Source organism: Loxodonta africana, chromosome 5, assembly GCF_030014295.1.
Source record: "Loxodonta africana isolate mLoxAfr1 chromosome 5, mLoxAfr1.hap2, whole genome shotgun sequence".
NCBI lineage: Eukaryota > Metazoa > Chordata > Mammalia > Proboscidea > Elephantidae > Loxodonta > Loxodonta africana.
In genome coordinates this window covers 156,195,211-156,208,294 of record NC_087346.1, presented here as the reverse complement: position 1 = coordinate 156,208,294, position 13,084 = coordinate 156,195,211, and the positions used below count along the sequence as shown (strand labels likewise).

The 13,084-nt window shown below is 41.4% G+C and overlaps 1 protein-coding gene across 1 annotated transcript in view; it reads left to right on the top strand.

The window, feature by feature from the left end:
- RNF212 (ring finger protein 212) overlaps positions 1 to 13,084 on the top strand; it is a 90,258-nt gene that overhangs the window by 30,670 nt on the left and 46,504 nt on the right. Inside the window, exons 8-9 of the mRNA XM_023549721.2 lie at positions 76 to 121; positions 6,691 to 6,754. Coding sequence (XP_023405489.2) covers positions 76 to 121; positions 6,691 to 6,754 — 110 coding nt within the window. The remainder of the gene's footprint in view (positions 1 to 75; positions 122 to 6,690; positions 6,755 to 13,084) is intronic.

The following is a 13,084-nucleotide window of genomic DNA, read 5'->3' as shown; positions in this document are numbered from 1 at the left end:
GTGTGTTTAAATTGATGCCACTGACTGGTGGATAAGTCTCAGGCTCACTTGCATATTTCACTATATATTTAACAGAATGGAGTCCATGGAAGTTGACGTTACTCCTTCCCCCATGAGAAGAGTAAGTACATTCAATGTACTGTGTCGTTTCCCGTGTACCAGATATTTACTACTTACCATTTTTCTTGGCTTTAATAAACTTAACCATTCACTTAATAATGGGCAGGTTTACATGATTACATCACCAACCAAACCAAAAACCAAAGCCATTGCCATCCAGTCAATTCTGACCTATAACAACCCTATAGGACAGAGTAGAACTGCCCCATAGGGTTTCCAAGGAGTGGCTGGGGGATTCAAAATGCTGACCTTTTGATTAGCAGCCCAGCTCTTAACCACTGCACCACCAGGGCTCCTTCATCACCAATGGTGTCTTTATTGGGTGCTGGGCTCAGGGGCCAAGTGAACTGAGGTCTGATTTATAAATGGTCCTGAATGACTATTGCCCAGAAGTCCCCCACTGCCTCAATAAATGGGCAGTGGCGAGCATCAGGTGGGAGGAGAGTGACCAGGGAGGTGGCAGGTCCATGCTGGTTTTGAGGGGAAGCAGCAGCATGAGGCTGATGGGTGCTGACAGCCTGTGCAGGGTGCCCACACCTAGGCACAGAGGGCTGGAGGGCCCGGGCCAACTCAGGGTATCTAGGAGAGGAAAAACACTTCAGATCAAAGCCAGGCAGAGGTGCTGGTTTTTGAGAGGGAACCCAGGTGACAGCACAAGTATCTGTGGCCTCCCTGCCTCATGTTGAACATGAGAACAAAATAAATCCTTCTCAGCCCAAGGAAAGAAGGGGGTCAGAAATGGAAAGGAACTCTGCTCTGCAAAATGGAAGACAGACAGCTTCACATTGTAGAGAAACAAGACCAGAGGAAACTACGGCCCCAAACCCAGAGAGAGTCAGAGGGCTGGAGGCTCTGGGCAGGGACCCTGCAGCTCCCTGCGCCGGGTCCCTGTTGGAGCCAAACACCAGGGCAGTTCAGAACCAAGAAGGAAAGGGCCGCATTGGGAGGGACCTAGGTGGATGGGTCAGCTATGATTGGGGTTGGGGATTAGGGGATAAGGAGATTCCACAGCGATAGGAGGTGGTGGAATGAGCAAAAGCAGGAAAAGAGAATGAATTTTAAAGCACAGTGAGTGGATTAATTTGGTACACATTTGTTTATTGTTATTATTATTTAATATTTAATTCATATATTACTTTGTGATAACATTACATGGTGCTTATTATTGGCAAGCACTGTTCTGTGCACTTTACTAATACGGACTCAGTCTTTCAAGTATCCCTAGGAGGTAAATACACTCGTGGAGGTATGTAGTGAGAAATAGTGTTAATTTCCAAGGGAATCACCTTGAAATCAGATCATGGAGGAACCTGAATTCTCAGAAAAGAAGATTAGACTTTATTAAATAGGGAATAAAGAGCCATTAAAAGCTTCAGCAGAGGAAAAAACCCAATTCCTCAGTAGTTAATATAAGCACACACCTAATCTCCCTGCCCAGCTCACCCTCTCCCACTTCTCCCTTCCATGCCCACTCCCGCCCCATCCATGACTCCCAGCAGAAGGGCATCTGGTTCCAGATGGGACATGCTTCTGCGTCATACCAAGGGGGTGGCCTCGCACACCCCTCCTCCCTGTTGGGCATCTGGCCACCACTCTGTACCCAAGCCAGGCCCCCACTTCAGGCTTTGGCCCAGGCAGCTCTTAAGGAAGCATTCCCTGGAGCTCACAGGCGTGCACAGGGAATATATGTGCCTCCTACTCACTCCTTCTGGGCTGGCTAGAACCATGTGTTTTCATCTCTTCTTTGGTCCACGTTTGTCATTTCATCATACTGTGGTGGCTTGTGTGTTGCTGTGATGCTGGAAGCTATGCCACCAGTATTTTAAATACCAGCAGGGCCACCACCCATGGTGGACAGGTTTCAGTGCAACTTCCAGACTAAGACAGGCTAGGAGGAAGGATTTGGCAATCTACTTCAGAAAAAAAATTGGCCATTGAAAACCTTACGAATATCAACGGAACACTGTCTAAGATCTGAAAGGAGCCCATCAGGTTGGAAGGCACTCAGAACATGACTGGGGAAGAGCTGCCTCCTCAAAGTAGAGTCTACCTTAATGACATGGATGGAGTCAAGCTTTTGGGACCTTCATTTACTGAAGTGGCATGACTCAATGAGAAGAAACAAGCTGCAAACATCCATTAATAACTGGAATGTGGAATGTATAAACTGAATCAAGGAAAATTGGAAGTTGTCAGAAATAGAGCACTCTGAGATCGATATCCTAGGCATTAGTGAGCTGAAAAGGACTGGTATTGGCCATTTTGAATTGGACAATCATATGGCCTGCTATGCCGGGAATGACAGATTGGAGAGGAATGGTGTCACATTCATTGTCAAAAAGAAAATTTCATGGTCTATCCTGGAGCATAACACTGTCAGTGACAGGATAATATCCGTACGCCTACAAGGAAGACCAATTAATACGACTCTGTTCAAATTTACACACCAACCACTATTGCCAATCTTATGGTCTGTTGTACCAGGAATGACAGATTGAAAAGTAACAGCGTCACATGCATAGTCAAAGTTCAAGATCCATCCTGAAGTGCAGCGCTGTCAGTCGTAGGATAATATCCATACGCCCACAAGGAAGACCAGTTAATACGAATACTGTTCAAATTTATGCAATAACCACTGATGCCAAAGATGAGGAAATTGAAGATTTTTACCAACCTCTGTAGACTGAAATTGATCAAACATGCGATCAAGATGCATTGATAATTACTGGTGAGTGGAATGCAAAAGTTGGAAACAAGAAGGATCAGTAGTTGGAAAACACAGCCTTGGTGATAGAAACAATGCCAGAGATCACATGATAGAATTTTGTAAGGCCAATGACTTATTCATTGCACATAACTTTTTTCGTCAACAAAAAAGACAACTGTACACATGGACCTCGCCAGATGGAATACACAGGAATCAAATCAACTATGTCTGTGGAAAGAAACGGTGGAAAAACTCAATATCATCAGTCGGAAAAAAGGCCAGGGGCCGACTGCAGGGCAGACCATCAATTGCTCATAAGCAAGTTCAGGTTGCAGCTGAAAAAAGTTAAAATAAGCCCATGAAGCCAAAGTATGACCTTCAGTATATCCCACGTGAATTTGGAGACTATCTCAAGATTAGATTTGTCACATTGAACACTGATGACCGAAGACCAGACAAGTCATGGAATGATGTCAAGGACATCATACATGAAGAAAGAAAAAGATCATTTAAAAGACAAAGAAAGAAAGAAAAGACGAAAATGGATGTCAGAAGAAACTCTGAAACTTGCTCTTGATTGTAGAGTAGCTAAACCAAATGGCAGAAGTGGTGAAGTAAAAGAGCTGAACGGAAGATTTCAAATGGCCACTCAAGAAGACAAAGTATTGTAATGAAACGTGCAAAATCTGGAGTTAGAAAACCAAAGGGGAAGAATACACTCATCACTTCTCTAGCTGAAAGAACTAAAGAAAAATCAGAGCTTCGAATTGCAGTATTGAAGGATTCTACGGGCAAAATATTGAACGACACAGGAATCATCAAAAAAAAAAAAAAGACAGGAGGAATATACAGAGTCACTGTATCAAAAAGAATTGGTCGACCTTCAGCCATTTCAGAAGGTAGCATACGATCAAGAACTGATGCCGTTGAACGAAGACATCCAAGCTGCACTAAAAGAATTGGTGAAGAACAAGGCTCTGGCAATTGATGGAATACCAGTTAAGGTGTTTCAGCAAACAGATGCAGTGCTGGAGGTGCTCACTCATTGCCTCAGTCCTTTAGTGCTGCTATAACAGAAATACCACAAGTGGATGGCTTTAACAAAGACAAGTTTATTCTCTCACAGTCCAGTAGGTTAGAAGACCGAATTCAGGTCACCAGCTCCCGGGGGAGGATTTCTCTCTCTGCCGGCTCTGGAGGAAGGTCCTTGTCATCAGTCTTCCCTTGGTCTGGGAGCATCTTAGCACAGGAACCTCAGGTCCAAAGGATGCACTCTGCTCCTGGCACTGCTCTCTTGGTGGTATGAGGTTCCCATATCTCTCTGGTCAATGCTCTTTTATATCTCAAAAGAGATTGGCTTAAAACACTACCCAATCTCGTAGACCTCATCAGTGTAACTTCCACTAATCCGTCTTATTACATAATAGTGATCAGATTTACAACACATAGGGAAATCACGTCAGAAGATAAAATCATAGCCAGTCATACAAGGGAATTATGACCTAGCCAAGTTGGCAGATATTTTGGGGGGACACTCTTCTATGCCAAGAAATTTGGAAGACAGCTACTTGGCCAAATGACTGGAAGAGATCCATACTTGTGCCCCTTCCAAAGAAAGGTGATCCAACACAATGTGGAAGTTATCAAACAATATCACTAATATCACATGCTAATTAAATTTTGCTGAAGATAATTTAAAAATGGTTGCAGCAGGGGTCTGCCAGAAATTCAAGCTGGATTCAGAAGAGGACATGGAAGGAGGGATATCATTGCTGATGCCAGATTGATCTTGGCTGAAAGTAGAGAATACCAGAAAGATGTTTACCTGTGTTTTATTGACTGTGCAAAGTCAACTGTGTGGATCATAACAAATTATGGGTAACGTTGTGAAGAACAGAAATCACAAAATGCTTAATTGCACTTACGCAGAACCTGTTCGGATACCAAGAGGCAGTCATTCCAATAGAATAAGGAGGTACTGCGTGGTTTAAAATCATGAAAGGCGTGTGTCAGGGTTATATCCTTTCACCATACTTACGCAATCTGTATGCTGACCAAATAATCCAAGCAGCTGGACTGTATGAAGAAGAATGGGGCATCAGGATTGGAGAAAGACTCATTAACAACCTGTGATAAGCAGATGACACAACCTTGTTTGCTGAAAGTGAAGAGGACTTGAAGCACTTACTGATGGAAGATCAAAGACTTCAGCCTTCGTATGGGTTACATCTCAACATAAAACTCACAACTGGACCAATAAGCAACATCATAATAAACAGAGAAAAGGTGGAAGTTGTCAAGGATTTCATTTTACTTGGATCCATAATCAATGCCCACGGAAGAAGCAGCCTAGAAATCAAGGGACATATTGCACTGGGCAAATCTGCAAAAGCCCTCTTTAAAGTGTTAAACAAAGTTGTCACTTCAAGGACTAAGGTGCATCTGACTCAAGCCATGATATTTTCAGTTACCTCATATGCATGTGAGAGCTGAGCAGTGAATAAGGAAGACGAAAGAATAATTGATGCATTTGAATTATGGTTTTTGCAAAGAGTATTGAATGTACGATGGACTGCCAGAAGAACAAACAAATCTCTCTTGGAAGAAGTCCAGCTAGAATGCTCCTTAGAAGCAAGGATGGTGAGACGTTGTCTCACATATTTTGGACATGTTATCGGGAGGGATCAGTCCTTAGAGAATGGTATCCTGCTTGGTGAAGTGGAGGGTCAGTGAAAAAAAGGGCTATCCTTAATGAGATGGATTGACATAGTGGCTGCAACAACGGGCTCAAACACAGCAACAGTTGTGAGGATGGTGCAGGACAGGGCAGCGTTCTGTTGTACACAGGATGGTGTCATGGACTGAATTGTATCCCCCAAAAATAAGTGTCAGCTTGGTTAGGCCACAATTCCCAGTATTGTGTGGTTGTCCTCCATTTTGTGATTGTAATTTTATGTTAAAGAGGATTAGGGTGGGGTTGTAACACCCTTACTAAGGTCACATGCCAGATCCAATGTAAAGGAGTTTCCCTGGAGTGTGGCCTGCACCGCCTTTTGTCTTACAAGAGATAAAAGGAAAGGGAAGGAAGCAGAGAGGGGGACCTCATACCACCAAGAAAGCAGTGCTGGGAGCAGAGCACGTCCTTCGGACCTAGGGTTCCTGCGTGGAGAAGCTCCTAGAACAGAAGACAACTGATGACCAGGACTTTCCTCCAGAGCCGACAGAGAGAATTCCCCTGGAGCCAGAGCCCTGAATTTGGACTTCCAGCCTACTGGACTGTGAAAGAATAAACTTCTCCTTGTTAAAGCCATCAGCTTGTGGGATTCCTGTTATGGCAGCGCTAGATGACTAAGACAGATGGCTGTGAGTAGGAACCAACTCAGCGGCACCTGACAGCAGCAGCAGCAGCAGCAGCAGCAGCAGCAGCTTGGCTTCCTGGTTTTCCTTAAAATTTCGGTAATTGGGAGAGGATGTTATATTAATATCCATTAACAATCGGACCATGGGAGAGGACGGGGGTATTAAAGACTGACAGGCTAAACTGATTTACGTGTTACTTTATTTTTTATCTTCTGAAATCTTAAGACACTGGTGGAGTCCTTCCTTCATTCCCTGTTTTAGGCCGTGGTGAAATAGCCTGATAGAGATAAAACAGATGATAACCCCTGCCTCATGGGGACCTCGTTCTAGCAGGAGAGGCAGAAGACAAACATATAACCAAGTTAGATGCAATTTGTCAAATTTGTGATAAAGACTAAGGAGATTGAGCGCAAGGAAATGTGTTCTTAATAAAGAATGAGAGCCTTCATCTCGTAAATGGTGACTTTGGAATTTTGTTAATTGTTTTCTTTTCATATACTTAGCCTGAGGTAGCAGCTGGCCCTATGAGAATGTCTTTGATCAGCCCACCTCAAGATGGACGCATGGGTAAGTAAAAATTCCTATATCTCAAAATGATACACCTATTAAAATATATCCCCACAAAAGTAATTTTTAATAAAAGTTATCAGAACATATCCAAGTGAGTGTTGTCAGCATAGGAGACTACATATTTACCAAAATGATGCAGCTATTGAATCCTTTTAGGGAGAACTCTTTTGTAACTACCATTTGGCAAGTTGCAAAGGAAAACTGGTCTTGTTGCATTGTGTCTCTCCTTGCTTTTGAAGAAAATTGTAGTGCTGAGTTTGCTTACCAGCCTCATTCAGCAGCACTGGTTTTGAATCATTGGTCTGTTTCCAAGGGTAGCACCCCATACCCCACACTCCTGTGGTCTTAGCCTCTCTTCCCCAGTCAGTGGGGTGGGTAGAGAGGTGAACCTTTGTGGTCCTGGTTCCTCCCAACACAGGCTCTGCCTCTTGGCTCCCCAGTGCCTTCTTGAAGCACTATGCTTTCCTGCCCGTTCCTTCTCCACTAGTTACATAATGCCTCTTTTCTGCTGCATCTGTTCCTTACTAAACACCCTGCCCACTTCTGAGTTGACATCTCTGAAATTTTAATCTCAATATTGTCATAGAAATTTTTACATTTATAGTAAATTCTTACATATTCCCAACTCTAAGCCTTTTTATTTTCTTTCTCACTGTTGCTTCTTCCATCTAACTTCTTAGATTCATTTTTCTTCTTCCTGAAATTTGTTCTAATCATTACTTCAGAGAAGGTCAGCAGATGGTGAATTTTCTGAGTGACATTTCTCTAAGATTATCTTCATTCACTGAACTTCACACTTCAATGATACTGTAGGTGCGTGTAGAATTCTTAGTTCCAAGTTATTTTCCTTCAGCACTTTGAAGATACTCTTCACCATCCTTTTGGATTTTCACCACTACTGATAAGTCTGACATCAGCTGATTCTTTCATTTGTACGTAATATGTTTTTAATCTCTGGATTCTATTCATTATTAAGTAGAATATTGAAGTCCCCATCTATTATTGTCAAGCTGTCAATTTCTCTCTTCAGTTCTGTCAATTTTTGCTTCATGGATTTTGGGGCTTTGTTGGTACACATTTATAATTGGTGTATCTTCTTGATGTATTAAATGTTTATTATTATATAATGTCCTTCTTTGTCTCTTGTAACCACTTTTGACTTAAAGTCTATTTCTTATGATAGTAATATAGCCACCTCAGCTCTCTTGGTTACCATTTGAATGGAATATCTTTTTTTCATCCTTTTATTTTCAACCTCTTCGTGTCCTTATATCTAAAGTGAGTCTCTTGCCCACAGCATATATATGGATCCTGTTTTTTTTAATCCAATCTGCTGGTCTCTGCCTTTCAATAAAAAAGCCTAATACATTTATGTTTCATGTGATTACTGATAAAGAAGAACTTGCACCTGCCATTTATGTTTTCCGTATGTCCTATCTGTGTTTTGGTCCTCCAGTCCTCCATTACTGCCTTTTTTGTATTTTGTTGGGTTTTTGTAGTGTAACATTTACATTCTCTTCTTTCCTTTTATGTATATTTTTTAGTTATTTTCTTCATGGTTACCTTTGAGATTAAAGTTAGCATCTTAAACCTAAAATCACCTAGTTTGCAGAATACCAACTTAATTACCATAATATACAAATACTCTCCTCCCTACCTCTTTGCCCCACCCCCTTTACATTGTTATTGTTACACATTGTGTGCCCATTAACATAGATTTATAATTATCATTTATTCATTTCCCTTTTAAACCTTTTAGGAGGAGAAAGAGGAGTTACATAAACCTAAAGTGTAATAATACTGGGTTTTTTTGTTATATATATTTTACCTATGTAATTACCTTTCCTGGTATTTCTCATTTCTTGTATGGCTTCAGGTTACTATGTAGTGTCTTTTTATTTCAGTCTGAAGAACTCCTTTTAACAATTTTTATTGGGCAGGTCTATTGTTGTTAGTTGCTGCCAAGATGACTCCATCTCATGGTGGCCTTAACGTATAACAGAATGAAATGTTGCCCAGTCCTGTGCCATGATTGTTGTTATGTTTGAGTCCATTGGTTTGGCTATTGTTTGAACCCATCTCATTGAAAGTTACCCTTGTTTTCACTGATGACCTGCTTTACCAACTGTCTTAGTCATCTTGTCTTAGTCATCTAGTGCTGCTATAACAGAGATACCACAAGTGGGTGGCTTTAACACAAGAAATTTATTGTCTCATAGTTTAGGAGGCTAGAAGTCCAAATTCGGGGTGCCAGCTCTAGGGGAAGGTTCTTATTCCTTGGCCCTTTGGTGATCTGCATGTATCATGGCATCTGTCTTCTCCCATCTCTGCCTGCTTCTCTGTCCTAATCTGTTCCTTTTATATCTCAAAGGCGGTTGGCTTAAAACACACCCTACACTGATAAGGCTTCTATAACATAACAAAACCTAATCTCAGATGAAATTATAACCACAGGTACAGGGCTTAGGATTCACAACATACATCTTTGGGGACATAATTCAATCTGTAACACCAACCATGATGTCGTTTCCTAGCTATCGATCTTTCCTGATGACAAACTCAAAATAAAGGAGCAAAAGTCTCAGCATCCTCTCTTCTAAGGAGCGCTCTAGTTGTATTTCTTCTAAGACTGATTTGTTTTGTTCTTTTGGCAGTTCATAGAACATTCAGTGTTCTTTGCCAGCACCACAGTCTGAAGGTATCAGTTCTTTTTTAGCCTTCCTTTTTCATCGTCCAGCTTTTGCACACATGTGAAATGATTAAAAAGATCATGGCTTGGGTCAGGTGCACCTTGATCAGCAAAGTGACATCTTAGCTTTCTAAAACTTTTAAAGGTCTTTTGCAGCAGATTTGCCTGTTGAAATATGTCAATTTAGTTCTTGAATGCTGCTCCCATGGACATTCATTGTTGATCCAAGTAGAATGAAATCATTGACAACTTAATGTCTTTTTCATTTAGCATGATGATGTTTATCCATGCAGGTGTGAGGATTTTTGTTTTCTTCAATTCAGGCGTAATCTATCCTGAAGGCTGCAGCCTTTGACCATCATCAGTAAACGCTTCAAGTTATCTTCGTTTTCAGCAATCAAGGTTGTGTCATCTGCATATCACAGCCTGTAAATGAGTCTTCCCCCAGTCCTGATGCCACGTTGCACTTAACAGAGCTTCTTGGACTATTTGCTCACCGTACATCTTTTGTTTCTCTGGAAATATCCTAACTTCTCCTTCAGTAACTATCTCGAAGGATAGTTTTGTCAGATACAGAATTCTTGGTTGGCAGTTTTCTTCTTCAGAACTTAAAATATGGCATCCCACTGACTTCTGGCCTCTGGTTTCTGAGGAGAAACCAACTGTTAATTTTATTAAGGATCCCTCGTACATGACAAATGGCTTCTCTCTTGCTGCTTCAGAATTCTCACTTTGTCTTTGGGTTTTGGCAGTTTGACTATAATGTATCTTAGTGTGGATCTCTTGGAGTTCATCCTAAATATTTTAACTTTATTCATTTTTTTGTGATTTTTCTATTAATTACCTATTTTTGCCCATGGTTCTATATGTATTTGAAGTCCTTATATATGAAGAATATTGACCTTTTACCAAATTTGCTTTTTAATTTTATAAGTTTAACATTTCTGTATCATCAAATCTATTGCTCTTATCCTTTTTCTTTCATACGTCTTTATGCTTAGTTGTTTTTCCATACCTAAATAATTTTCTTTTAGATTTTTAATGCTTTTTTTCCCCAAATCCTTTGGATTTTATAATGAGACATGAGATGGGGGTATGCAACTTGTATTTTTAATAATTTATTTTGAAAATATTTCAAACACAGAAATATTTTAAGAACAGTATGATAAACTCCCATATCCCCTTATTCAAATCTTCCGACTGTTAACATTTCACCAGATTTGCGCCATGTCCATTACCGCTCGTGGTTTCTGAACGACTTGAGAGAATGTTACAGACTTGCTGCCCTAAAAGGCAGGACTTGCTGCCCTAGCACCCCTAAAAAGAGTACGTTTCCTAAAAACAAGGGCACGCCTCCACAAAACCGCCCCACAGCCCTCCTGACCAGGAGTCAACATTGATACAGCCCTACCGTCCAGCCTACAGACCCCATTCATATTTCATCAGCTGTAAAACAGTGTCTTTTTTCCTTTCTGGCCCAGGATCCCGTCTCCAGACATCATTACGTTTAGTCACACTGTCTCTTCAGTCTCCTCCAGCCTGGAACAGCTCCTCAATGTGAATAAAATACTCCAATAAAAAGACACAGATTGTCAGACTGGATAGAGAAGAAAGTGTGTCTATAAGAGACAAACTTGAAATTCAAAGATGCAAATAGGTTGAAAGGAAAGTATAGAAAAACTGGTTATTTGTTACCAAGCAAAAAGTAGCCAAAGAGAGCTGGAGTGACTTTTATTTTAACAGACTATATATATTAGTATAAGAAATATTGCTAGAGACAAAGAGGGGCATTTCATGATTTTAAGAAAGGCCAATATATCAGGAAGATAATGTGTACACACCAACAAGACCCCCACTCTAAATAATTGGTAGAGCTAGGGAAATAATTATTAAGAATATAGAAGACATGAGTAACATATTAACCAACTTGACTTAACCGACAAATTTAGAACACTGCACTGAACAACAACAAAATACATTCAAGTGCAAATAGAACATTGTCCACATTAAACCATATGCTAGACCATAAAACAAGTCTCAGTACATTTAAAGGGGTTGAAATCATACAAAGTGTGATTATTGTTGTTAGGTGCCATCGAGTCGGTTCTGACTCGTAGCGACCCTAGGTACAACAGAACAAAGGACTGCCTGGTCCTGCCCCGTCCTTATAATTGTTATTATGCTTGAGCTCATTGTTGCGGCCACTGTGTCAATCCACCTTGTTGAGGGTCTTTCTTTTTTCTGCTGACTCCGTACTCTGCCAAGCATGATGTTCTTCTCCAGGGACTGATCCCTCCTGAAAACATGTCCAAAGTATGTAAGACGCAGTCTCTCCATCCTTGCCTCTAAGGAGCATTCTGGCTGCACTTCTTCCAAGACAGATTTGTTCATCCTTTTGGCAGTCCACGGTATATTCAATATTCTTCGCCAGCACCACAATTCAAAGGCGTCAACTCTTCTTCGGTCTTCCTTATTCATTGTCCAGCTTTCACGTGCATATAATGTGATTGGAAATACCATGGCTTGGAAAAGTGTAATTACCCCAATGGAATTACATTAGAAATCAATGATAGAAAAAACATGTGAGAATAAAGCAAATATTTGGAAATTTTCAAAAAATTCTAAATAACCTCTGGGTTGGAGAAAAAAATCACAAGGAATATTAGAAAAGATCTTGAATTGAATGAAAATACAGCATATCAAAATTTGTAGGCTCCAGGTAAAGCAGTGCTTAGAGGAAATTTGACAGCCTTAAATGCTTAGATTAGAAAGAAGATCTAAAATTAATAATCTGAGCTTCCACCTCCAGAATTTAGAAATGGATAGTGAATCAAACCCAAGGAAGGAGAAGAAAATAATAAAGATCAGAATAGAAATCAATGAAATAGAATACAGGAAGACAGTAGAGAAAATCAGTGGACCAAAAGGTTGTTTCTTTGAAAATATTAGCAGAACTTCCAAATGTTAGTGTAATGTAGTACTAGTAGTGGGGTGGCCGAGGCCCCCAGCCACGCGGCAGAGGAGAGAATCAGCGTCAGCAGCCCAGAGCTGGCCCCTGTGTGGTGGTCAGACACAGCCAGACAGCTCAGGTGCAAAGAGATGAGACCCGCACTGGGTGGGCGCAGGAGCCACCTAGTCCTCAAAAGCCTCCTGCCCCACGGGGGCCAATATCGTAACAGTCCGTGGTTCTTGCCAGTCCTGAGAGTCACCACGGTCAGGGAAGCCCACAGCTCGGTCTCCCCACCAGGTAGTTTCCCTGTCCAGGTCCAGAGGTCGTCGTTAGGCTAGCATGGGACACTTGTCATACCATCCTTTTCAGGTTACCAGGGACAGGGAGGAAGTTAACTGAGGGTCAAATTCCCACACAGAAGAGGAGGGGGGTTTGTTAACCCTTTATGTACAGCAATATTCAGAATGGCAGGGGAACTCTGTATATTTTTGCAGTGAGGTGATCATTAGGTAAGTGTGATTTTTTGCAGTTTGTCCTTGGCACTTGGCCGTCCCTCTCTCTGTGCGCTCAGTGCCCTGCCCCAGTTTCCTGGGGTCCTGCTCTCGGAGCACTCTCTAGGTCCATCTTGTCACCAGATTGCTTCCTGGTCTTGGCCGCTTCGCATGCTTATCTCCACAGTCCTTGCCTT